Below are 22,070 nucleotides of genomic sequence, written 5' to 3'. Positions count from 1 at the left end.
CTTATATTATTTGACAATTTGGCCAATGATTGACCAGTTTTTATTGCATAGTTTGTTGATTACTTTTGATGCACTAATGGTCTTTTTCTTATCTTTCTTTTCAAGTTATTAAAAAGGTCTTACACGTCCTTAAATTGTCACTTCACTGTCGTCGTCCCCACCCCACCCAACAAAAATCACGTGGGGACCTCCCTGGGGGTCTAGACCCACAGGTTGATAACCAACCACTGCCATATGGAGAGGAGGAGATGGTTTTGTGCGCGAGGCTGATGATGAGAGGATGATCTCGCGCACTCGACATTGATCCTGCCGCTTCAGCTCGAGAGCGACTGGAGCGAGACAAAAAAAACACACACACACACACACACACACACACACACACACACACACACACACACACACACACACACACACACACACACACACACACACACACACACACACACACACACACACACACACACACACACACACACACACACACACACTAGTGTTGCCATGTCCGCTTATTATAAGGGACTGTGCTTGTTTTTTCTCTTCGTTTTTTTTCTCTTGTAAATGTTGGTGGTTGCGGGTTGTTGTTTTTTTTAGGCTCGTTTCTAATGTGTAGACGGCGCAGACGCTTATTTGGGCTTGTTTCCTAATGTTGCTTAAACCAGTGGTTCTCAAACATTTCATTTGTCCACGGACCCCCTATCTGAAAATATGTTTGTGCCAGGGAGTGTGACCCCCCCATACAAGATTAGTGTTGTTAAAAATGTTTGAAAAATATTTCAAAATGATTTCTCTCCAAGATTATTTTCTTCTTAAAAAAAAAAAGAATCAGATCTACAAGCTTGTGACGCGTTGTAAACTTGTAGATCAGTTATTTTCAAATAGCTGTTAGCCTAGGATACTGGCTTCTTGTGGGCTTGTTTTCAAAGACCTGGTTGCTTGTTTCTCTCGGGAAACCTGGCAACACTGGCACACACACGCACACCCACACACACCGGAGTCAAACCGCCGTGGTGGACCGGGTCAAAAACAACAACTTTAACGAACTGACACTGAACGGAATAACAGAATGTTCTGGGTCGTGTCGCACATTCCCGTCGAACCTCTTATTGTCTCTGACAACTTAACGCTATTATCAATTAAGCTCAGCCGTGCGCGGCGGGCTCTAAAACAAAAGGCAGCAATTTCGTGTCTAAAGGGAATATTAAACTATTAATATTAAACGGTTGGAGCTTCGTCCTTCTCTCTCGTGACGTTTAGAAGAACAACGGAATAACAAGTGCATTATTATTGCATTTTCCACCAGCCTTTTTCTTCTCCTCTTCCCTGTGGGAGAGGGGAGCGGATGGATGGCCGTCGCCGTCAACACGAGCCCTGAAACCCAGCTGTGGTGGATGTCCGCGTGCGTTGGGTTGTCTGTGCGTCGGTGGCACGACGACGGTGGCACGGACCCTGACAGATGAACCCTTTAAAAACCGGTGACAACAATTAAAATTGTTATTGTAACAACGTGGCGTCCTGACTGGACTGTGGATATATATCTTACAGCAGAAGCACCGACTGTGTCTCGTGCTGCTGCTGCTGCTGCTGTGTCAAACACAGACGACACGCGACCAGACTGGTGCGCGCGATGGTTCCTCCTCCCGAAACCGACGACGGTGCTACTCGTCGGCCGTGACAGTGACCTCCAACCGCGCGTGGCGAGCGACACACCCCACAGGACGGACGGTCAGTGACGGACGGTCGGTCGGTCGGTCGGTGCGACCATGCACGAGACGACAGCACGTCGTCTGCCCTCGTGCAGCAGCTAACGCCGGACAATTATAAGCGAACACGCACGGAACCGGCGCGGACCGGTCCGGAACCAGAAAATAGATTAAAAGCAAACCCCCCCAGCCGGCAAACCAACCAGAACGGAGATAAAAAGAAAGAACGGGTGATGGAATTGTCTGAGGTCCGGTGCTCCAGCGCGGCGGGCGAGGAGCTGTACACCGTCAACAAGACGCCGAGTGGCGGCGGGACGCGACCCAAGCGCCTGCTGTGGCAGAACGCTGTCCGGCACATCACCGAGCAACGGTTCATCCACGAGCAGGCTGACGGGGGCGGCGCGGCCGTGGCCAGGGTGAAAGTCGGCACCGACGGTGGTGGCCCGGACATCCCCGACCTCTACGACCACCAGCAGCATCACGGAGCTCGGAAACAGTCGGGCACCACCGGTCGGAGGAGGACTTCGTCAGTCGTCGGCGACACCCGACACAACAACGGCGGCACCAAGGTGTTCCCGGAGCGCCACGCCGCCACCACTGCCGCCGCGGCGAGCAGCGACCTGGGCTTCCTGCAGATCGACCGCGGCAGCGGCAGCGGCGCGGGTGCCGGCACCAGTGCCCCCCACAGCAGCAACTCGGACTTCTTCCTCAACTGGGGCTACACCTACCGCGGAGTCATCTTCCCCACGCTGCGCAACGCCTTCAAATCCCGCGAGCTGGAGCGCCTGTACCAGCGCTACTTCCTGGGCCAGCGCCGCAAGTCTGTGGTGGTCATGAACATCCTGGACATCGTCACCAAGTTGACCCTCCTGGTGCTGCACCTGACGCTGGCGTCGGCGCCCATGGACCCCGTCAAGGGCATGCTCCTGGGGTTCTTCACGGGCATCGAGGTGGTCGTCTGTGCCTTGGTGGTGGTGCGCAAGGACGCCACGTCGCACGGCTACCTGCAGTACAGCGGCGTGGTCACCTGGGTGGCCATGGCCACGCAGATCCTGGCGGCGGGGCTGGGCTACGGGCTCCTGGGCGACGGCGTCGGGTACGTGCTGTTCACGCTGTTCGCCACGTACAGCATGCTGCCGCTGCCACTCACCTGGGCCATCCTGGCCGGGCTCGCCACGTCGGCGCTGCACATCGCCGTCCAGCTGCTGATCCGGCCGCCGAGCGCGCAGCTCTCCACCAACCAGGTTGGTGTTGGATAAAAAATGTGTAACTCTTGAGAGCTTGAAAAAAGCCTGGGTCTGTTTTTTCAAACTCTGCGATCCATAATTTCTATGTCATACACAGCAGTGGTTCTCAAGCATTCTCATTTCAAGGACAAGATTGATATGTATTTGGCTTTGGACACAAAATAATGTTGTGCCAGGGACCCCATAATAGAACATTTGTCAAGATTCCTCCAACCTTTTCCCACAATAGCAGATCTACAAGCTCGCAACGTGTCACATTAAAACACGCTTTGAGCTTGTAGATCAGCTATTTTCAAATAGCCAAACAATAGGGTTTAGGGCTATTCTGGGGACCCCCTGGAACCCCTTCAAGGACCCCTGGGGGTCCCTGTATCCTACTTTGAGAACCACTGCTACCACAGGATTCAAACCGACGCCTCCCGCACGAGAGACCAATTATCTGCCACACTTTCAATAACGCATCCTCAGGAGATATTATGCTTATATGATTCGGGCTTCACTACCTGTCAAACCAGCGGGTACATGTCTCAATGGAAGAGTATAGGGAGACCACCTCCAACCACTGCAGATTGTGCTAGTTATAATTGTATTAACATCACTCTACCATACACGTCGGTTTAAAGCCACATTTTCTATTCAGTAAAAAATAAGTTCCGGATTGCAGCTTTTTACACAGGATTATTTTTTATGCAGGCTATTTACGATCGCATTGGCTTATGCGTGGTGTTAAAAATAGCCACAGCCATTTCTGTCTGCGCCACTTGTGGGCTCGTTTGACTGTAAAACGGCTCCCCGGATCCCGTTCAGTTCTCAGCGAGGGGGGGATTATTTCAGCACTGTTTAGCTGTCCTCCTGAGGAGGTGCTGAAACGCCTCCCGTCTCCCTAATAGGTTTAGCTCCATCTACTGGTCAATGTTTCATCCATATGGAGTGGCTTCTTTTTTTATGGGGGATGGATGTTTTCACGCTGCCTAGAACGCCACGCAACACCAGCAGTGTTGTTTTTTTTAGAGGTCAATCTGACAGGAGAGAAGGAGAAGGAGAGGGAGAGGAGACAAGGGTAGAATGGAGGAGAGGGGAGGAGAGGATAAGAGAAGGGGGGAGAGGGGAGGGTGAGGGGAGTGGGAGAGGGAGAGGGGGAGGGGGAGGGTGAGGGGAGAGGAGAGGAGAGGAGAGGAGAAGAGATTAGAGGAGCGGAGAGGACAGGCAAAATATAGACATCCTGTTTTGCAGATTGAACACTGACTGCTCCACTTCTCTGTGCGGCTCTATCTGTAAACATGGAGCAACAGCTAGCAAACAATTGACGTGTTGGTGTTTCACAGATTCGATGTTGTGTTATTTCAACGGTCCCCACCGTAGTGACAACATCAGTTTAACCACGTTAACCCTTTATACGTCGGCTATTTCATCTGCGTTCTGCAAGCTCACTTGTTGATCGGCCATTGTGCAAATAAAACCTTGGAGAAAAATGTGGAATATTTTCGAAACATTTTAACAGCACAAATCCTTGTATATTGGGGAGGTCCCTGACTCAACATCTTTACACATTGGGGGGGGGGCACAGCCAAATACACATACATTTTAGCGGTCCGTGACATGGAGATGTTTGAGAACCGTCACTGCTGCAGTGCATGCAGGGTCCTCACCTATGAGCTTGTAGATCAGCTATGAGTTAAATCTTTAGCCAATCTAGCAATTTCAGCTATTTTTGAAGATGTTTGAAAATGGGATATTAAACGAGGACTAATAGTCCCTGTACTGTAGTGCATTCAGGGTCCTTGCTCCGTCTGGCCCGGAATAATCGTGATTAATGCGCGTCTTCTTTAGCCGTCAATAACATGACTGGCAGGGCCGCGCAGCGCTCAAGAGAAGTGGTGATTGAATGTGTTTTGCACCGACGTTAAATCCATGGGCGTGAGTTCTGGCTTAATGACATGATTATCCTGTAATCGAAGGTGCATTTCTTTTCTCGTGTGTGTGCGTGTGAGTGCGTTCGTGTGAGTGTGTGCTGTGCTTGTATTGCCATAACCTGTTGAGGGCCAAATGTCCCCGCAAGTATAGTAACATTTTGAGAAAACAGCTGATCTACAAGCTCACACGGTGTCGCACTGTGACTCTTTTTGAGCGTATAGATCTGCTTTCTTTGAGAGAGAGAGAGAGAGAGAGAGAGAGAGAGAGAGAGAGAGAGAGAGAGAGAGAGAGAGAGAGAGAGAGAGAGAGAGAGAGAGAGAGAGAGAGAGAGAGAGAGAGAGAGAGAGAGAGAGAGAGAGAGAGAGAGAGAGAGAGAAATATGGGGATCAGAGATGACGGTGGCGGGGAGAGAGGGACATGCTATCTAGCTAGACAGAAAGAGAGAGATGAGATAACTAATTGATGGATGGATGTAAGGATGTATGGAGAGGTGACAATAAGAGAGAGAGAGAAAGAAGTAAACAGGAGAAAAAGGGGGTGATACAGTGAGAAAGAAAGAAATAATTATAGTTTAGATTAACACAGAGAGACTAAACAGTTGCAGTGTTAAACGGCTATGTTTACACATTTAATTCTAGTAGGACCATATCCTTAGTTGAACATACATACAGTACATTTCTTATCTTTTGCTTGTATTACTTCACACCATGGCAACGCACACATGACATGTCTCATGTCAGTAAAGCCCCATGGCATGGGAGAGGGAGAGAGAGCGGGAGAGGGAGAGATTGCGTTGATGGTATCTGACGGTATGGCGAGTTGTGGCCGCTGTTGTGATTATTGAGCCCTCCAGCTATTGTTAACATGTATTGACAATAAGAAGCATTTAGCGGAGGATGTATAATAGGCCTGTTGTGAGCGCGACAGCACAATTTGGACACCGCCGTCATGTCAGTAATATGACATAGAACAGATTGTACATGTTACTGCATGCTTGTTGGACTCTGGCTGGAGGGCCCACACACACAAGCACGCACGCTGCACACGAGAGCAATTGCCTGGGAAAGTCCATGTTCTTTACAACGGCAAATGATGTGTTGATGTGTTGATTCGCTGTCCAATGGAATTATTCAGAGAAAAAAGGCAAAAATGGCAAAAATATACAGTATATACCCTCATTGTTGGGGTGGCAACCTTGTATGTACCCTTGTGTAATGTTCAGTAGAACAGAGGTCTTCAACAGGGGTCCGGGACCCCTAGGGGGTGTTTAGAGTTACTACAAGCTCACAAAAAAGCTCACAGAACGCGTTGTGAGCTTGCAGATCTGCTATTTTTGGTGAAGAGGTTTCGTTCGTGTAGAGGGAAAAAAAACGAGTACAGAGCCAAAGGTCAAGTATTGCGGGTTTAAGTGGTTAAGTGTATGAACATAATCCGACATATTAATAGAAAAGATTATGTGTAAACAAACAAACAAACAAAAGAACAGTAATTTACACAACATTGATGATAATGCTGTCAAACAAATATCAAGCCATCTATGATTATATCTTTTTTTCCCCCTTCGATTTTGTAACCCATTTTTGCAAGTAATCCTGGGCGCTACACTCCCTCTGCCAGCCTACGGAGAGCCTAGAGCCGAGCTCATGCCTCCTTCAATGCATGAGAGCTAGCAAGCAGCTTCTTATCACCTGACAGGGGGGAGGTTCCCTGGTTAGACGTAGCGCGTGGAAGGAACACGTCATTACAACTAGTTCCTTTCCCCTCCATCAGGCGCCCCGGCTGACCAGGGGGAGGCCGTATAGAGACCAGGATTAATCAATGTTTTTGTGAGGGTACCTACCCTAGGAGACACGGGGAGAACATGCAAACTCCACACAGAAAGGCCCTTTCACCAACCCCACCTAGGGTAATGGGCACTGATGACGTGGAGGAGAGAACACGCCCCCCCAGCGCCCACAGCGTCCCTGGCGGGAATCGAACCCAGGACCTTCCAGCTGTGAGGCGACAGCGCTACAGACTGCGCCACTGTGCCCCCGCGATCTATGAAATCTATGAAAAAGTTTACTCTGCAACATAATTTCATACAATAATGTAGTTGGGAGTCCCTGCTTCATCTCTCTCTCAGCTAAGGGGTCCTTAGCCTGAGAAACGTTGAAGACCCCTGCAATAGAATATAAAATGCAAATGCAATGATTAAAAAAGGGGAGAGATTCTATTTCTTGTCAGGGAAAACAACACCTGCTCTTTCTCTTTAAAAAACGTCCTCTTGAAGATTGTTCAAACACTGTTTCGTGGAGCATTGTGGCGTATTATCTGTCTATCGGAGCAAAAATGGCCTTTGAAGAGCACGCCTCCTCCCCTCTGCCCCAGGTTCTTTTATTTTCTGCACAACAAGGGCCAAGCGCCCCCTTTGAAGCCCGGCGCCGTTAAACATGCACCGAGCGGGTCGCGGGTTCGAGGTGCGCGGCGATCCCATCAACGGGCCCCGCGGCAAGAGCGAGATCGCTGCAGGGACGAACGCACTCCGCGGAAAAGTGGGGTTACAGCACCTGATAAGATGAAGATGTGTACGATAAACACCGCATGAGGTTTATGTTTCTATGTAAGCCCTATTTTATACATAACAAGCCCTATTTTGTATTAAATCGTCTCGGACGGGTGGAAGCCTCATACGTCCAAAACTGTGACTTTTCAGGATTCAAAAGCAAAAGTAGCAGATCTACAGGCTCGAAACGCGTCGCTTCGCGCCACGTTTCGAGCTTGCAGATCTGCTACTTTTGATGCTTTTGTGTGACTGAATGATCAAGTAGGGCATTCATTTACGAAAAAAACACAAAAAGTTAAAATACAAGAGGTTTCTGCCCGACAGCAACAAAATGATAAATGGACTGCATAGCGCCTTTCTCCAAAGTACTTTTTAACCCATTGAATCCGGGAAAGCATCTGTGTCATTTTAGATTTTAGCTATATATATAGCAACAGAAAACAGTTAGGATTTAGAAGGCATTTTTTAGGTCTCAGGTCTAAACGGGTTAAAGGGATATTTCACCCCCAAAATGACTTTTTTTCCTATCGATTAGTCACACCATGGAGACTTGAATTCATGGATTTGATTTTGTCACATTCCTAAGCCAATAGTTTGATGACCAGTGGACCGGTAGGCAGCGGTTCCGGTAAGAGACACAAAGGAGACTCTTTGTGTCTCCTACCGGAACCGCTGCCGGTCATCAAATTATTGGTTTAGGAATGTGACAAAAAAAAATAAAAAAAAAATATATATATATATATATCCATGAATTCAAGTCTCCATGGTGTGACTAATCGATAGAAAAAAAGTCCTTTTGGGGGTGCACTATTCCTTTAACTTATTTCACTTTCACCCATTTTCAATCAGAGGAAACCAATTCAAGGCACCAACCTGCTCATCGGGAGCAGTTAGGGGTTCAGTCAGTGTCTTGCTCAAGGACACTTCCACGTGCAGCCAAGGAGGGGGCAAGAATCGAACCGAGCCGACAGCTAAAATAGCAGATATTCAAGCTCACAACGCCTTGTTTTACAAGGCCTGCTTCGCTAAGAAAATAATCAATAATTGCAGCTCTGTTCAAGATGCTGTCAGCCCCTGGAGGTCATACAGACAGACAGTGTATATGATGACAGTGGAACCCCCCCCCCCTGCCTCGGGACTGATTTAACCCATTCAACCCGGTAAAGCATCTCTGTCATTTTAAGATTTCTTTGGGCTATTCAAAAATAGCCCAATGAGCTTGAAGCTCATATGAGCTTGTAGATCTGCTACTTTTGAAAAATCGTGGAAAATTTGTGAAAATCTCTGAATAAATATATTTTTTAAAGCGAACATTTGTCAAAAAAATAGCAGATCTATGAGCTCATAGTGCGGCACTGAGTGCCGCGCTATGAGCTTGTAGATCTGCAATTCTTTTTGTAATCGTGGAAAATGTGTGCCGCGCTATCAGCTTGTAGATCTGTTGTTTTTGAAAAATTGTGGAAAATGTGTGCAAATCTACCTTTTTCTGCTGTAGATGCTATTTTCGAAAAATCGTGGAAAAAGTGTGCAAATCGACTTTTTTTTGTAAGCGAACGTGTGTAAAATGTTTTGCTCAAAACATGTTTATACTCAAAGATTTGCTCAAATGTTCAAGGTTTTTTCAAAAGCTGCGATCTTGTATATCTGCTATTTTTTGAATAGCCCAGAGTATAAAACAATGGTTAGAGCTCAAATTAAAAAAAATGACACAGATGCGTTCCCGGATTGAATGGGCTAATCCGCTCCTTCCAATGCGTCCGTCTATGAATGTCTGTAGTGTCTGTCTGCTGACATGTGTATGACCGCAGGGCGCACAGCGGCTTCCACGTTGTCGCATAACTCATAACATGTCCTTTTATCGCCTCGTGTGTGTGAGTGTGCGTGTGTGTGTGTGCTTGTATTATTATACTTGCGAGGGCTCAAATGTCTCCCAGCAAATGTATAGTAGAATTTGAGAGACAGTGAGGACAACATTGTCCTGGTCCTCCTCACAAAATAATGGTTGTTTTTTGTTACAATAAAAATGGATTTGGGGAGTTAGGCTTATGATTAGAAATTCAGGTTTAGGCATAGGATCAAAGCATTTAGAGGTTGTATTTATGTCTGCTTTATACCTGGTTGCACGGCGGTGTCACCACACCGGAAACAACGAGTCGCAGCGCGGCACGTTGTGAGCTTGTAGATCTGCTGTTTTCGGCGTTAGGATGGTGGTTCAAAATGGTAAAGCATTTTGTATTCATAAAACCGCCATCCTAAAATGTTGATGTCCTCACAAGTGTAGTAATACAAACGTGTGTGTGTGTGTGTGTGTGTGTGTGTGTGTGTGTGTGTGTGTGTGTGTGTGTGTGTGTGTGTGTGTGTGTGTGCGCGCGCGCGTGTGCGCGCTTATGTGTGTGTGTGGGGCTCTGGGCATTAACAAGCACACTGACAGGCATCATTTCTGTCTACTCACTCTGTCTCAAAGGGGGGTGTGGACAGTTTGGTCATTTTTGTTTTGTTTTAATTGGTGCTAGAACAATGGCTTCTATTTCAGCATGCTAACTTTCCAGGAAGAGAGAGGCTGTATCTTTTGTTAGCTTGGAATCCCCATCGATGATGTCACTGGTTGGCAGGTTTCTGAACCGTCCACAGCCCACCAATGAGACACAGAGCGAGTAGACAGAAACAGTGCCATCTTATACTGGGGCGGCCTTAAGGATCTGCTGGCTCGTTTCAAGAGCTAATCTGTGTAATTTCTACTACCCTCAATAGTTTCAGCAAAGACCTATAAACCCTATGTATTTAAACCCAATTAAGTGTAGCTGTGCTGTTGCACCCCGGATAGCGCATGCCCCGCGCCGAGAAGTTTTCAGACCAAATGTAGCTATGAAACTATTAACCTATCTGCACAGGAAATACACTCTAAAATGCCTAATTCTATTTATAGTAACGACTGTTGCATGTTCTCTCACTCACCAAAGTGTCCGCTGATAAGATCAGACCCAAAAGCTCGTATGAAGAGATAAACAAATCCTCTTAAGACTTCTCTCGTAGAAAAGGGTTTTTATTTAACACTCAAGCTAATACAGGCTTTTAGCGATAATACAAAAATATATGAAACGGCAGATTTTCTGATAAGACAGACAACAGACGGGCTTGCCTAGAATTCTTGATTGAATGTTAAATCTGGATAATATTCCTCAATTCCTGCAAACTACACGGTCCTTGACAACATATCCCCCGAGTCAGATCTGGAAAATATCTATCATTCCCATGCAATAGGCTACCTCAGATAAAAATGACCCAGCAATCGGTAATGCTAGGAGCTGACAAAATTCTCTGTTTATTCAACCAGATTATGGGCAATGCCAAGGTCCCAGTCAAATACAGCAAAATTCAGTATCGCTCCAAACACCCTCGTTGCAGTCTGGTCACCAAGACGATCAAAAGGAGAGAGCCCAATAGAATATTGGGGGGGGGGGGAGGAATATGGGAGAAGCTCCGTACAAGGCTATGTCCCTCGCCCGATCGTAAGTCGGGGGAACATTCTGACACCTCATACGCACACCAACCAACCCCCGAACAGAATTATACAGCAGCATTTATACCATATTGGTTACATCCGACACACCAAATATGGGATCGCCTCCCTCATGGTTAGATCATTTCAGTAGACAAACCTAATAGGGTGCTGGTTAGATTATTTCAGGAAACAAACCTAATATGGTGCTTTCTTTCTAACATTTCAGCTGTTGCCATAGCAATTTGGTCATGTGAGCGAAAAGTATAGTTTGCCTAGCAAGTCATTGCGTAAGAGGACGTTGTGGTGGCTGATAGCATCAGGGAGCAGAGATGGTGTCAACAGCAGCAGGGGATTGTTTTGGCTTCCAATGTCTACGTTGTCGATCGCCGCGCTTGTTCCTCCCCTTCAGCAGAGTGCGTTGCTCGGCAAGGTCACCCAGCTGCTGCGGAGTCAACAAAGGCCGGGGAATGACTAGGCCATATCTTAGCCTAACCACGTCATGTGGGACCCCAATATATATATATATATATATATATATATATATATATATATATATATATATATATATATATATATATATATATATATATATATACACACACACACACACACACACACACACACACACACACACACACACACACACACACACACACACACACACACACACACACACACACACACAGTGGTGTAAAGTAACTAAGTACAATTGTCTATACTTTTACTTCTACTCCACTACATCTCACAGGCAAATATTGTAATTTTACTCCACTACAATTATTTGAACTTTAGTTACTAGTTACTTTGCAAATATACATTATTACATTATAAAACATACGTAAACCACTTTAGCCCTATTTTATACCTAAGCTATTTGAAAATAGCCTATCTACAAGCTCACAACGTGTCGCATGTGAGCTTGTAGATCTGCTATTTTCAAACATTTTAGTACTTTTACTTTTGGTACTTTAAGTACATTTGGATACCAATACTTTTGTACTTTTACTCAAGTCAATTTTGAATTCCAGACTTTTACTTGTAACAGAGTACTTCTACATTGCAGTATCGATACTTTTACTTAAGTAAAACATTTGAGTATTTTTTCCATAATTCTGATCACAATCAGGTGATTCATTTAGATGAGCCCTTTAATTTAATCAGATCTACATCCCGTTTAGTCCACATGATAATAGTCTGTTTCTGACATGCACAAATAAACCAACAGTTTTATTAGAATATGCTACTCCTGCACTTCTGTTATTACGTAAATGGGCCAAGACTCCATGAACGCACCAAAACAAAATACTAAATTCTATCATTTAGAATGTAAAATAATCATCACCACTTCCCCTAAAGCTAAATTCTATCATTTGGAATGTAAAATAATCATCACCACTTCCCGTAAAGCTAAATTATATAATTTAGAATGGAAAATAATCATCACCACTTCCCCTAAAGCTAAATTATATCATTTGGAATGGAAAATAATCATCACCACTTCCCCTAAAGCTAAATTCTATTATTTAGAATGGAAAATAATCATCACCACTTCCCCTTTTCTATGACGCTTACTTTGAGCTGAGGGCTATATATATATGCTAGAGAGGATCGTAGCCTAATCAATCAGTTGGGCTATGTGAATAATGTGCTTTTAAATATGACAATCACGTATACTTTATAACGCTGCTCAGCTGACGTGTTCAGGCAATAAAGAGGCTACTCACAGGTTGTACTGTACCTTGTGGTGGACAGCACGTCCATGCGTGACACGTCTGCACTTCGGGGACAGCTTCGGGGGGGAAGTTGATTCAAGCATTTGTGATGATCATTGTACAGTCTCCTCAGAGCTTTTCAGTTCAAGTGTTAACGTTAACTCTGTCACTGCCAGACTTATTTCTGGCCGCGTGCAGCCACTGCCAGCGATTTTTATATTTTCTTTTCAAGTAGTCAAAGAATATTATCTCCAGTATGGTCGACCCTGATCGTTGGTAATGACGGAGGGTTTCACTGTGCTTCTGCGGAAAAAATATTAATTTCATTGCGTCGCGACCCCCCCGTTCGCTTGTTATAGGCCGTTGAAAGTAGCATTTCTCGTCAAAAATACATGAGAGAGAGAGAGAGAGAGAGAGAGAGAGAGAGAGAGAGAGAGAGAGAGAGAGAGAGAGAGAGAGAGAGAGAGAGAGAGAGAGAGAGAGAGAGATCCCTGTTGAAAACACTAATGATTAATATACACACTTTTATCATTTTTACAAAAACATATCGCACCTCCTTTAATGACTCAATGAAATGTCTTCATGAAGTGCAGCGCGTCCTTTCACGAGGCCAGCGATTAGCGCTACAAATTGGCCACCATCAGCGGTGTATTAAATACTAGCTTATATGTCATTAATAGGAGTATTTGTAACTACTTAGCTAGCTGTAAAGAGCGCACGGGTGGCTGGACGGGTGGGTGTAGGGATTAATGTCTGTATGGTGCGTTTTGTTGTTGTTGGCGTTAAGTCTTCATAACGTCAGAACAGCCTTACAACTCACTGCCATAATCCCATGGCTATGACAACGTCTCTGTCAGCTGGAAACCTTGTATGCGGTGGTGTAAAGTAACTAAGTACATTAATCAAGTACTGTACTTAAAGGGCAAGACCACTTTGGTAGAGGTTTGGGTTGTGTATTTACCTTGCCATGATGTAACTCCAAAAGTGGGCAAGAAATAAAAAAATAATTGCTCCATTGATTAGAAATTGATAATTCAAAATATGCTCCTCATTGACTTACATTGTACGGTAAAACAGCTCTCAAAGTCACTCTTTTAGCACATAAACGAACGCAAACAAAGTTGATTCAGACAATATAGAACATCACCAAACCCAGTACTGTTTTTTTTTTAAATAAAAATGTCAACTTCCTGTTGATTTTGCCATTTTTAATAAGTAGAAAACCTGGACTGGATCCGCGGATCCGGATCCAGATCTTCAAATAGTAAAATCAACAGGAAATTGACATTTCTATTAAAAAAACAAACAGTACTGGGTTTGGTGATGCTCTATATTGTCTGAATCAGCTATGTTTGGGTTCATTTATGTGCTAAAAGAGTGACTTTGAGACCTGTTTTACCGTACAATGTAAGTCAATGAGGAGCATATTTTGAATTATCAATTTCTAATCAATGGAGCAAGTATTTTTGATTTCTTGCCCACCTTTGGAATTACATCATGGCAAGGTAACTACACAACCCAAACCTCTACCAAAGTGATCTTACCCTTTAAGTAATATTGAGGTATTTTTACTTTACTGGAGTATTTCCAATTTTCAGTACTTTTACTTCTACTCCAATACATCTCAGAGGCAAATATTGTACTTTTACTCCACAACAATTATTTGAAAAGTTTAGTTACTAGTTACTTTGCAGATATACATGATTACATTATAAAACATACATTAACCACTTTAGCCTTATTTTATACCTAGGCTTTTTGAAAATAGACGATCTACAAGCTCACAACGTGTCCCGATGCAATGCTTTGTGAGCGTGTAGATCTGCTATTTTCAAACATTTTTTGTACTTTTACTTTTGGTACTTTAAGTACATTTCAGGGGGTTCCCAGCTAAAAGTAGTTGATGTATAGCGTCACAATCATTTGAACCACTTTATCCATTTTCACGTTGGCCGTTCAAAAATAGCAGATCTACAAGCTCACAGTAGGTCACTTCGTGCCGCGCTGCGAGCTTGTACATCTGCTTTTTTTTTTAAATGTTTGAAAACTATTTTAAAAACTTTGGAATATATATACATTTTTAGACCTAAATCTTCTCTTTTGGGGGGTCCCTGGCACAAAACATTTTCAGATGGGGGTCCGCGGCCAAACACATATCAATGTGGGGGTTTGAGGGTATGCGAACTACTACTGACATACATACGTTTTGCGAGATATAAAAAAAGAAGAAAACAAAGAAAGAAAGACGGAGATACAAGGTTTCAACAAGCTACTGTAAGCGTCATCTTCCTGGTCCCAAGTGGTTTGTGTGTACATCGAAATGTGTGTCAGTGAAACAGACACACTGGCACACCGGGGATTACAACCAGCTCAGCCTTATACTCTTGGGGTTGAGGATACCACCATGTACACATAATCTATTAAGTACAAGTCATTTACTTGAGTAAACGTTCAAAAAAGTACCGGCTTCAAAATATACTTAAAGTACCAAAGTAAAAGTACTCATCAGTGTCCCATTTCATGTTTTCTTTCTAAATGTCTCCAAACTGTTTTTTTTAAAATAGCAGATCTACAATCTGTGAGCTTTTTTTCAAATAGCCAAAGTATAATAAAACAGGGCATAAGTGGTTAATGTATACTTTAGTTTGTAATAATAACCTAAACCTGCAAAGTAACTAGTACTAATACATGTCTAATAATTGCAGTTAATTGAGTCAAAAAAGGTGCAATATTGGCCTCTGAGATATAGCGGAGTAGAAGGACGCAAAATTGGAAATAATCATGTAAAGTAAAAGAAAGTACCTAAAAATGGCACTCGACCTGAGTACAGTAAGTACATTTACTTTGAGTAAATGTATTTAGTTACTTTACACCACTGGTAAAACCGACACGGAGGCGCGTTGGGGATTAAACCCAGCTCAACGTTATATATACTCTTGGGGTTGAGGGGAGTGGTCCCGTCGTGTAATTTCATCGTCGTGGGCTTGTGCAATGCAAATCCCATCCTGTTAATTATGTTTGTGTGAGCTTTGTGTGCGTTTAAACCTATAGCACACAAGCTACACGTGTCGGGTGGAAAGCTCATATCTCACTGTGAGCTTGTCAGTGGTGTAAAGTAACTAAGTACATTTACTCAAGTACTGTACTTAAGTACAATTTTGAGGTACTTTTACTTTCTGGAGTATGTCCAATTTTCAGTACTTTTACTTCCATTCCACTGCATCTCAGAGGAAAAATATTGTACTTTTACTCCACTACAATCATTTGAAAACTTTAGTTACTAGTTACTTTGCAGATATAAATTATTATATATATATTTTTTTGTAATTTTTATCCCACGATTTTGTAACCCACATTTTTTCACCCAGTGCCAATTGCCTATGTAATCCTGGGCACTACCTACCCTCTGCCAGCCTAGGGAGAGCCCAAGCTGAAGCTCATGCCTCCTTCAATGCATGAGGAGCAAGCAGGCCGCTTCTTATCACCCGACAGGGGGGAGTTTCCCTGGTTGGACATAGCGCGTGGAAGGAACACGTTATTCCAACCAGTTCCCTTCTCCTCCATCAGGCGCCCCGGCTGACCAGGGGGAGGCAGTATAGTGACCAGGATTACTACATGTTTTTGTGAGGGTATTAACTACCCTAGGAGACACGGGGAGAACATGCAAACTCCACACAGAGTAGGCCCTTTCGCCAACCCCACCTAGGGTATGGGCGCCGATGACGTGGAGGAGAGAACACGGCCCCAGCGCCCAAAGCGTCCCTGGCGGGAATCGAACCCAGGACCTTCTAGCTGTGAGGCGACAGCGCTACCGACTGCGCCACCGTGGCCCCCTAAATTATTATATTTTAAAAAACATACATTAACCACTTCAGCCCTATAGGCTATTTGAAAATAGTTTCAAACATTTTAGTACTTTTACTGTTGGTACTTTACGTACATTTTGATACCAATACTTTTGTACTTTTACTCAAGTAAATTTTGAATTCCGGACTTTTACTTGTAACAGAGTATTTCTATAATGCGTTATTGATACTTTTACTTAAGTAAGAAATATGAGTACTTACTTTTTCCACCACTGGTGAATGAGGAGGAGGCGTATATTTCATTACAGTTCCTCTTTGCGTGCGTGCGTGCGTGCGTGCGTCATTGTTAAAGCCTGGTACAAGTAGTATTTTTCGGTTAAAGTTAAACATGTTTTTGGTTACAAAAATTCAAACCGGGATCGCATCCGTGTCATTTTAGATTTGTTTGGCTATTCAAAAATAGCAGATCTACAAGCTCAGCTTGTCTATCTGCTGTTTTCAAATGGCCAAAATGTATAATAGGGCTGAAGTGGGTAATGCATGTTTTGTAACAATAATCAAAATCTACAAAGTAACTAGTAACTGAAGTTTTCAATCGGCTATGTTCAGCGAAAGCTTTCCCCACAATAACAGAAAACAGAACAGACATGAGCATTGAGCCCTGAGGGACAACGGTTACCCATATGGGGTTTAAGCGGTTAAAGTAACGGCGCATACTGTATGTGTTTCAATGCCGGCGGTGAGAAGAAATGAGACGTGACGCACGGCGAGGCTTTTCATCATCGTGGCCGTGAGCTGCGAACGCATCGCCAAACCCAAACGGGGGCCGGGGTCACAGACAGCTGCATTCAGTCTCCGCTTCATGAAACATGCCAGCGTATAAATATATATGTCACCACACAGAAAGAAGACGTGTGACAGTAAGAGAGCACGTATGTATGTATGAGAGCATAAGAGCCGCAGAGAGACGGAGAGAGAGAGAGAGCTCTGTGTGGCCCTATACCATTAAATATTAATATGCTAGACATGTTATCTGTCTGTTTGCTGCACATGTCTGAAGACATGTCCCACTGATGGAGAGGGACGGGGGGGGGGTGAAGGGAAGAGAGGAGAGGAGAAATGGAGAGAGAGAGAGAGAGAGAGAGAGAGAGAGAGAGAGAGAGAGAGAGAGAGAGAGAGAGAGAGAGAGAGAGAGAGAGCAACATTTTGAACGCAGGCCTTTTACTTGTTACGGAGTATTTTTATATTGTGGTATTGCTACTTTTACTTAAGTAAAACATTTGAGTTATTTTTCCACCACTTATAGATATATACTAGGTAGATATATACAGTAGATATAGACAGACAGACAGACAGACAGACAGACAGACAGACAGACAGACAGACAGACAGATAGCCTATTGGCCTGTGGCGGCTGACCAGGATGAACCGAGTGTTTATTGACCTGGCAGTGAAAGTGCCACCTCCCGCTCACGTCCCTTTGTCTTATTGTGGAGCCGGCGGCCAGCAAGCCTCGGGTGACATTTCGGTGACATGGCTGGCTGCGGTGTGACAACCCGCGTTCTCCTTTTGATAAAGGTCAGGGGACCGAAACGACGGCAACAAAACGCAGCGTAGACTAGAGGTGACTTGTGCGTGTGCGCGTGCGTGTGTGTGTGTGTGTACTATTTACACATTTACACCGTTTTGCTGTTATCCAGAGTAACTTACAAGGTACAAGATCAGAGTAAATGTCATCAATGCTATCTTTACAATAAATGCACCGAATCTCTGTATGTCTGTAATTCCACGTGTCTCGAGAACCGTGTCGACCTGACCGACTTCAATTTCGACACATGCGTCACAGACGACCCCGCGGGAGTGCAGGGCCCGGTGTCGAGTCGGTCGGATTTGGCGGTCGTCCAGAACCGCCAGAAAAAAAGACTCTTTGAATGTGGCCCAAATGAGCCAATTGATTGCCATGGCAACCCCAGCCGTAGCTTGATTTGGCAAATTCCCCGCCCCCCTGCCGATTTCCCCACACCTGCCATTTGATTAGTCAGTCCACTTTTCAGTTTTCACAGTCAGTTTGCACTCTTCAGTCGTTGTCCACACATTCTCCAGAGACGTTTAGCACTGCACAAGGACTTTCCACAATTTTGAGAGCCACTACAGTTCACGGTATAGGCCTGTTACAATTATTGTCTCCGCCAGGCCGAAAGGCATGGCGAGAGAGTATGTTTTCCACCCCGTCCGTCCGTCCGTGTGTCCTTGTGTCCGTGTGTCCGTCCGTCCGTCTGTGACCAGCTAATCTCTGGCACCGTTGTCTTGATCGCAGCGAAACTGTGCACACACACTCCCTGGATGCCAATTCAGAACCTTTGCCCCAAATTCTTCTCATGGGCCTTTCATAGCGCCACCAGGAGGCCGATTTGTGCAAAATACATTTTTTGACAGTACTCCTACAGATTTTGTCCAAAAGTCACGCAAATCGGTACACAGTATCTCTATAGTCATTAAACGAAACGGGTCTTTCAGATTTCTCATATTCCATCCTGATTGGCTAAAAATGTCTTCCAAAGTTTGCAGGAGTGCTCCGTTTTGAACAAAATGCCTCAAATCATGAACACAGCATGCAATTTCCGTGAAATTGTGCACGAACATTCCCATTAGGTCGAGGAAGAACTACCATTTGAATTCTGTCAAATCAGCCTCATGGTGGCGCTATAACCGGCCGATTTGTGTTTTTACCTATAACTGCACCGATCTGTGTAAAACTTTGTATGCACACTCCCTAGAGGTCAAGGAAAAATCTTTGCCCTGCCTTTTTCACATCTGCCTTTTATAGCGCCACCAGGAGGCCGACTTATGTAAAACACATTATTTTATACTACTCCTTCCATTTTTATCCAAATTTCACGCAAATCGGTACACATGATCTCTATAGTCATGTGATCACGACGGATGTGTTTGATTTTTCATACTGATTGGCTAAGATTGACATCTAAAGTTTGCATTATTGCCTTGTTTTCAACAAAATTCCGCAAATCATGAACGCACCGTCCGATTGCGGTCAAACTTTGCACGCACATTCACACTATGTTGAGGAACAAATGCCACCCTTTTAACATTGGCCTGTTATAGCGCCACCAGCAGGTCTAATTTAGCGAAACAAATGTTTTAAACAAAATGCCTCAAATCATGAATGCAGTCAGTGTCCGATTGTCGTGCACGGCCAAACAAGAAATGGCACCCTTTTCACGTTGGCCTATTATAGCGCCACCAGGAGGCCACAATAGCCTACCTGACCTGGCGGAGACCTGTGCTCCGAGGAGCACTTTTTCTAGTTACATTCTTCTTTACAAAGCCTAAAAAATGTTTGTTCCATGGCAAAAACACAATTCAATAATGAATTCGAGCAGTTACAGTTATGATCATAACTGTCAACACTGTAACACTATCTGTGTTCTCTGTGGTGTCGCAACGCTTGTCTGATAGCGTGTATTTGATGCATTGAGATACCGTCGCTTATGTTGCCTCAGTTTAGGGTGGCTTTCTGTAATGATAATTTGGTTACAAGCTATTGTACTTAGGGTGTCTATTGTTCGTATACCGTTTTCTTATATAGTTGTTGCTGCCTTGTAATCTTTAAAACATAAAATGAGTTTGGGTATGTATTTTGTCATTTTAGATTTATTTGGCTATTCAAAAATAGCAGATCTACAAGCTCATAATGGAGCAGTAACAATGAGCTTGCAGATCTGCTATTTTTGAAAAATCGTGAAAATGTGTGCAAATCTTTGAATACATATTTTTTATATAATTTTTTTACTCAAATCCTTGCTTCTGGGGGCTCCCTGGAACTAAACATTTTGAGATGGGGGGACCGCGGCTAAATACATATCATTTTGGGGGTCCTTGACATGAAAGTGCCACTGATATAGCAACATAGGTTTTTAAAAAAACCTGTTAGGATTTAGACGATATTTGTAGAATCGTATCTCAGGTCTTAATGGGTTAAATGCTGAATTTCAATAACGGAGCAGTAACAATTTACATTCACACAGATGTCAGTACCTGCTGTACTATAAGACTGAGGCGGGCATGACGAGTTCGTTTTTATCAGGGACCGTGGTCATTCAATGATTTACAGGTCAAGCTTAAACCGGATCGCCTAATCTCATTACCTGACTTTAAGAGGCCTCTAATGGATATACTGCCCATGTCCTTGCTCATGTTATTTAAAATGTATGTGGTCGTATATTTGTTAGGTTAGACGTTTTATTGGTACTTTTAGTTTATGGGGCTATGCAATTTGTTACACTTGTTTTGTCGTTTTTGTACTGCTTTGACCTCGTCTTGGCCAGGTCTCACTTGTAAATGAGTAGGGATGGGATGATGGGAATTACATGTAACGATTATTGTGGCAAAAAAAAAACATCGATAAACGATATCGCGTCAATCAAAAATATGCTTAAAACTTAAAATGCCACTTTTGTTAACCACTTGAAACCCCATTCTGTGGGGAACGTTGGCCAAAAATAGCCTATCTACAAGCTCACAACTCGTTGCGTTGCAACCCGCTGTGAGCATGTAGATCTGCAATTTTTGGCGAATCGATTTGTGTAGAGTGAAATAAGAGCGTACAAAATGCGTTCTTTACAGGTCCGTTGTATCAAGTATAGAGGGTTTAAGTGGTACTGAATTTGCACCTCAACAAAAGCTAATTCATCCTAGTGTGTTGACGGAGTACAATTTCACGATCAATTAAAATCTCCATTATTTTACACTTTGGCTATTGAAAAATAGCAGATATACAAGTTGTGCTATTTTTTGAAAAATCTTGAAAATGTGTGCACATCTTTGAATATTTATTTTTGAAAGCGAACATTTTTAACTCAAATCTTTGAGATGCGGTCGGAGGCCGAATACATATCATTTTGGGGGTCCTTGAAATGAAAAAGTTTGAGCACCACTGATATAGAAACATATGTTTTTTCAGAATACTGTTGGAATTTAGAAGACATTTTGTAGAATTGGCTTCAGGTCTTAATGGGTTAAAAAAAGAAAAAAAGAAGGTTACCCACATTACATACTCTGGGCTGGATACTGTTGTTGACGCTGGGACTGTGTGTATTTTTGTCCTGCATAGTGTGGGCTATTTGGATAGGGTGTATACTGTTGTAGCCTGTACCATTTGTCCGTCATTTATGGTGCTTTTTTGGTGAAGGTTTTCTTCCTATAACTGTACCTCACACACAGGTACTTCTCTTACTCTGTATCTATAACTGAACTGCTGAGCTGCCTCTGGTGCCTGAATTTCCCCCGTGGGATCAATGAAGGTCTATTCTATTCTATGCTGTCGGGCAGAAACCTCTTTATCGCCACATATTAGCTTTTTATGTTTGTTTGTTTTTACGCATTCATGCGCACGTGGCCACGCATGCACAGTTACGGCGAAAACTCTGGCCGTAATTCTTGTACATAAAAAACGCTAATAAACAGCTGACATTTGGGGAAAGTGAAAAACGGGTGTTCGGTGCACATGCTAATGGTCAATGGCTGTGTGCAAATGCAGATCAATTGCTCCAGCCACTGAGGAGAACCGGGCAGAAGAGATTTTGGGGACGCACAGACAGACGCACAGAGCTTTGTTAAATTATTG

General features: G+C 43.9%; 1 protein-coding gene across 1 annotated transcript in view; it reads left to right on the top strand.

The window, feature by feature from the left end:
* Positions 1-1,933: 1,933 nt before the first annotated feature.
* Positions 1,934-22,070, top strand: part of adcy8 (adenylate cyclase 8 (brain)) — a gene marked incomplete at both ends in the record, with an annotated part of 163,557 nt that continues 143,420 nt past the window's right edge. Inside the window, one exon of the mRNA XM_084057993.1 lies at positions 1,934-2,944. Within this exon, the coding sequence (XP_083914119.1) occupies positions 1,934-2,944 (1,011 nt within the window). The remainder of the gene's footprint in view (positions 2,945-22,070) is intronic.

The sequence above is a fragment of the Gymnoscopelus microlampas genome (genome assembly GCF_963454915.1).
Source record: "Gymnoscopelus microlampas genome assembly, chromosome: 5".
NCBI lineage: Eukaryota > Metazoa > Chordata > Actinopteri > Myctophiformes > Myctophidae > Gymnoscopelus > Gymnoscopelus microlampas.
Note: the sequence above shows the minus strand (reverse complement) of the source record. Positions and strands in the feature narration are given on the sequence as shown.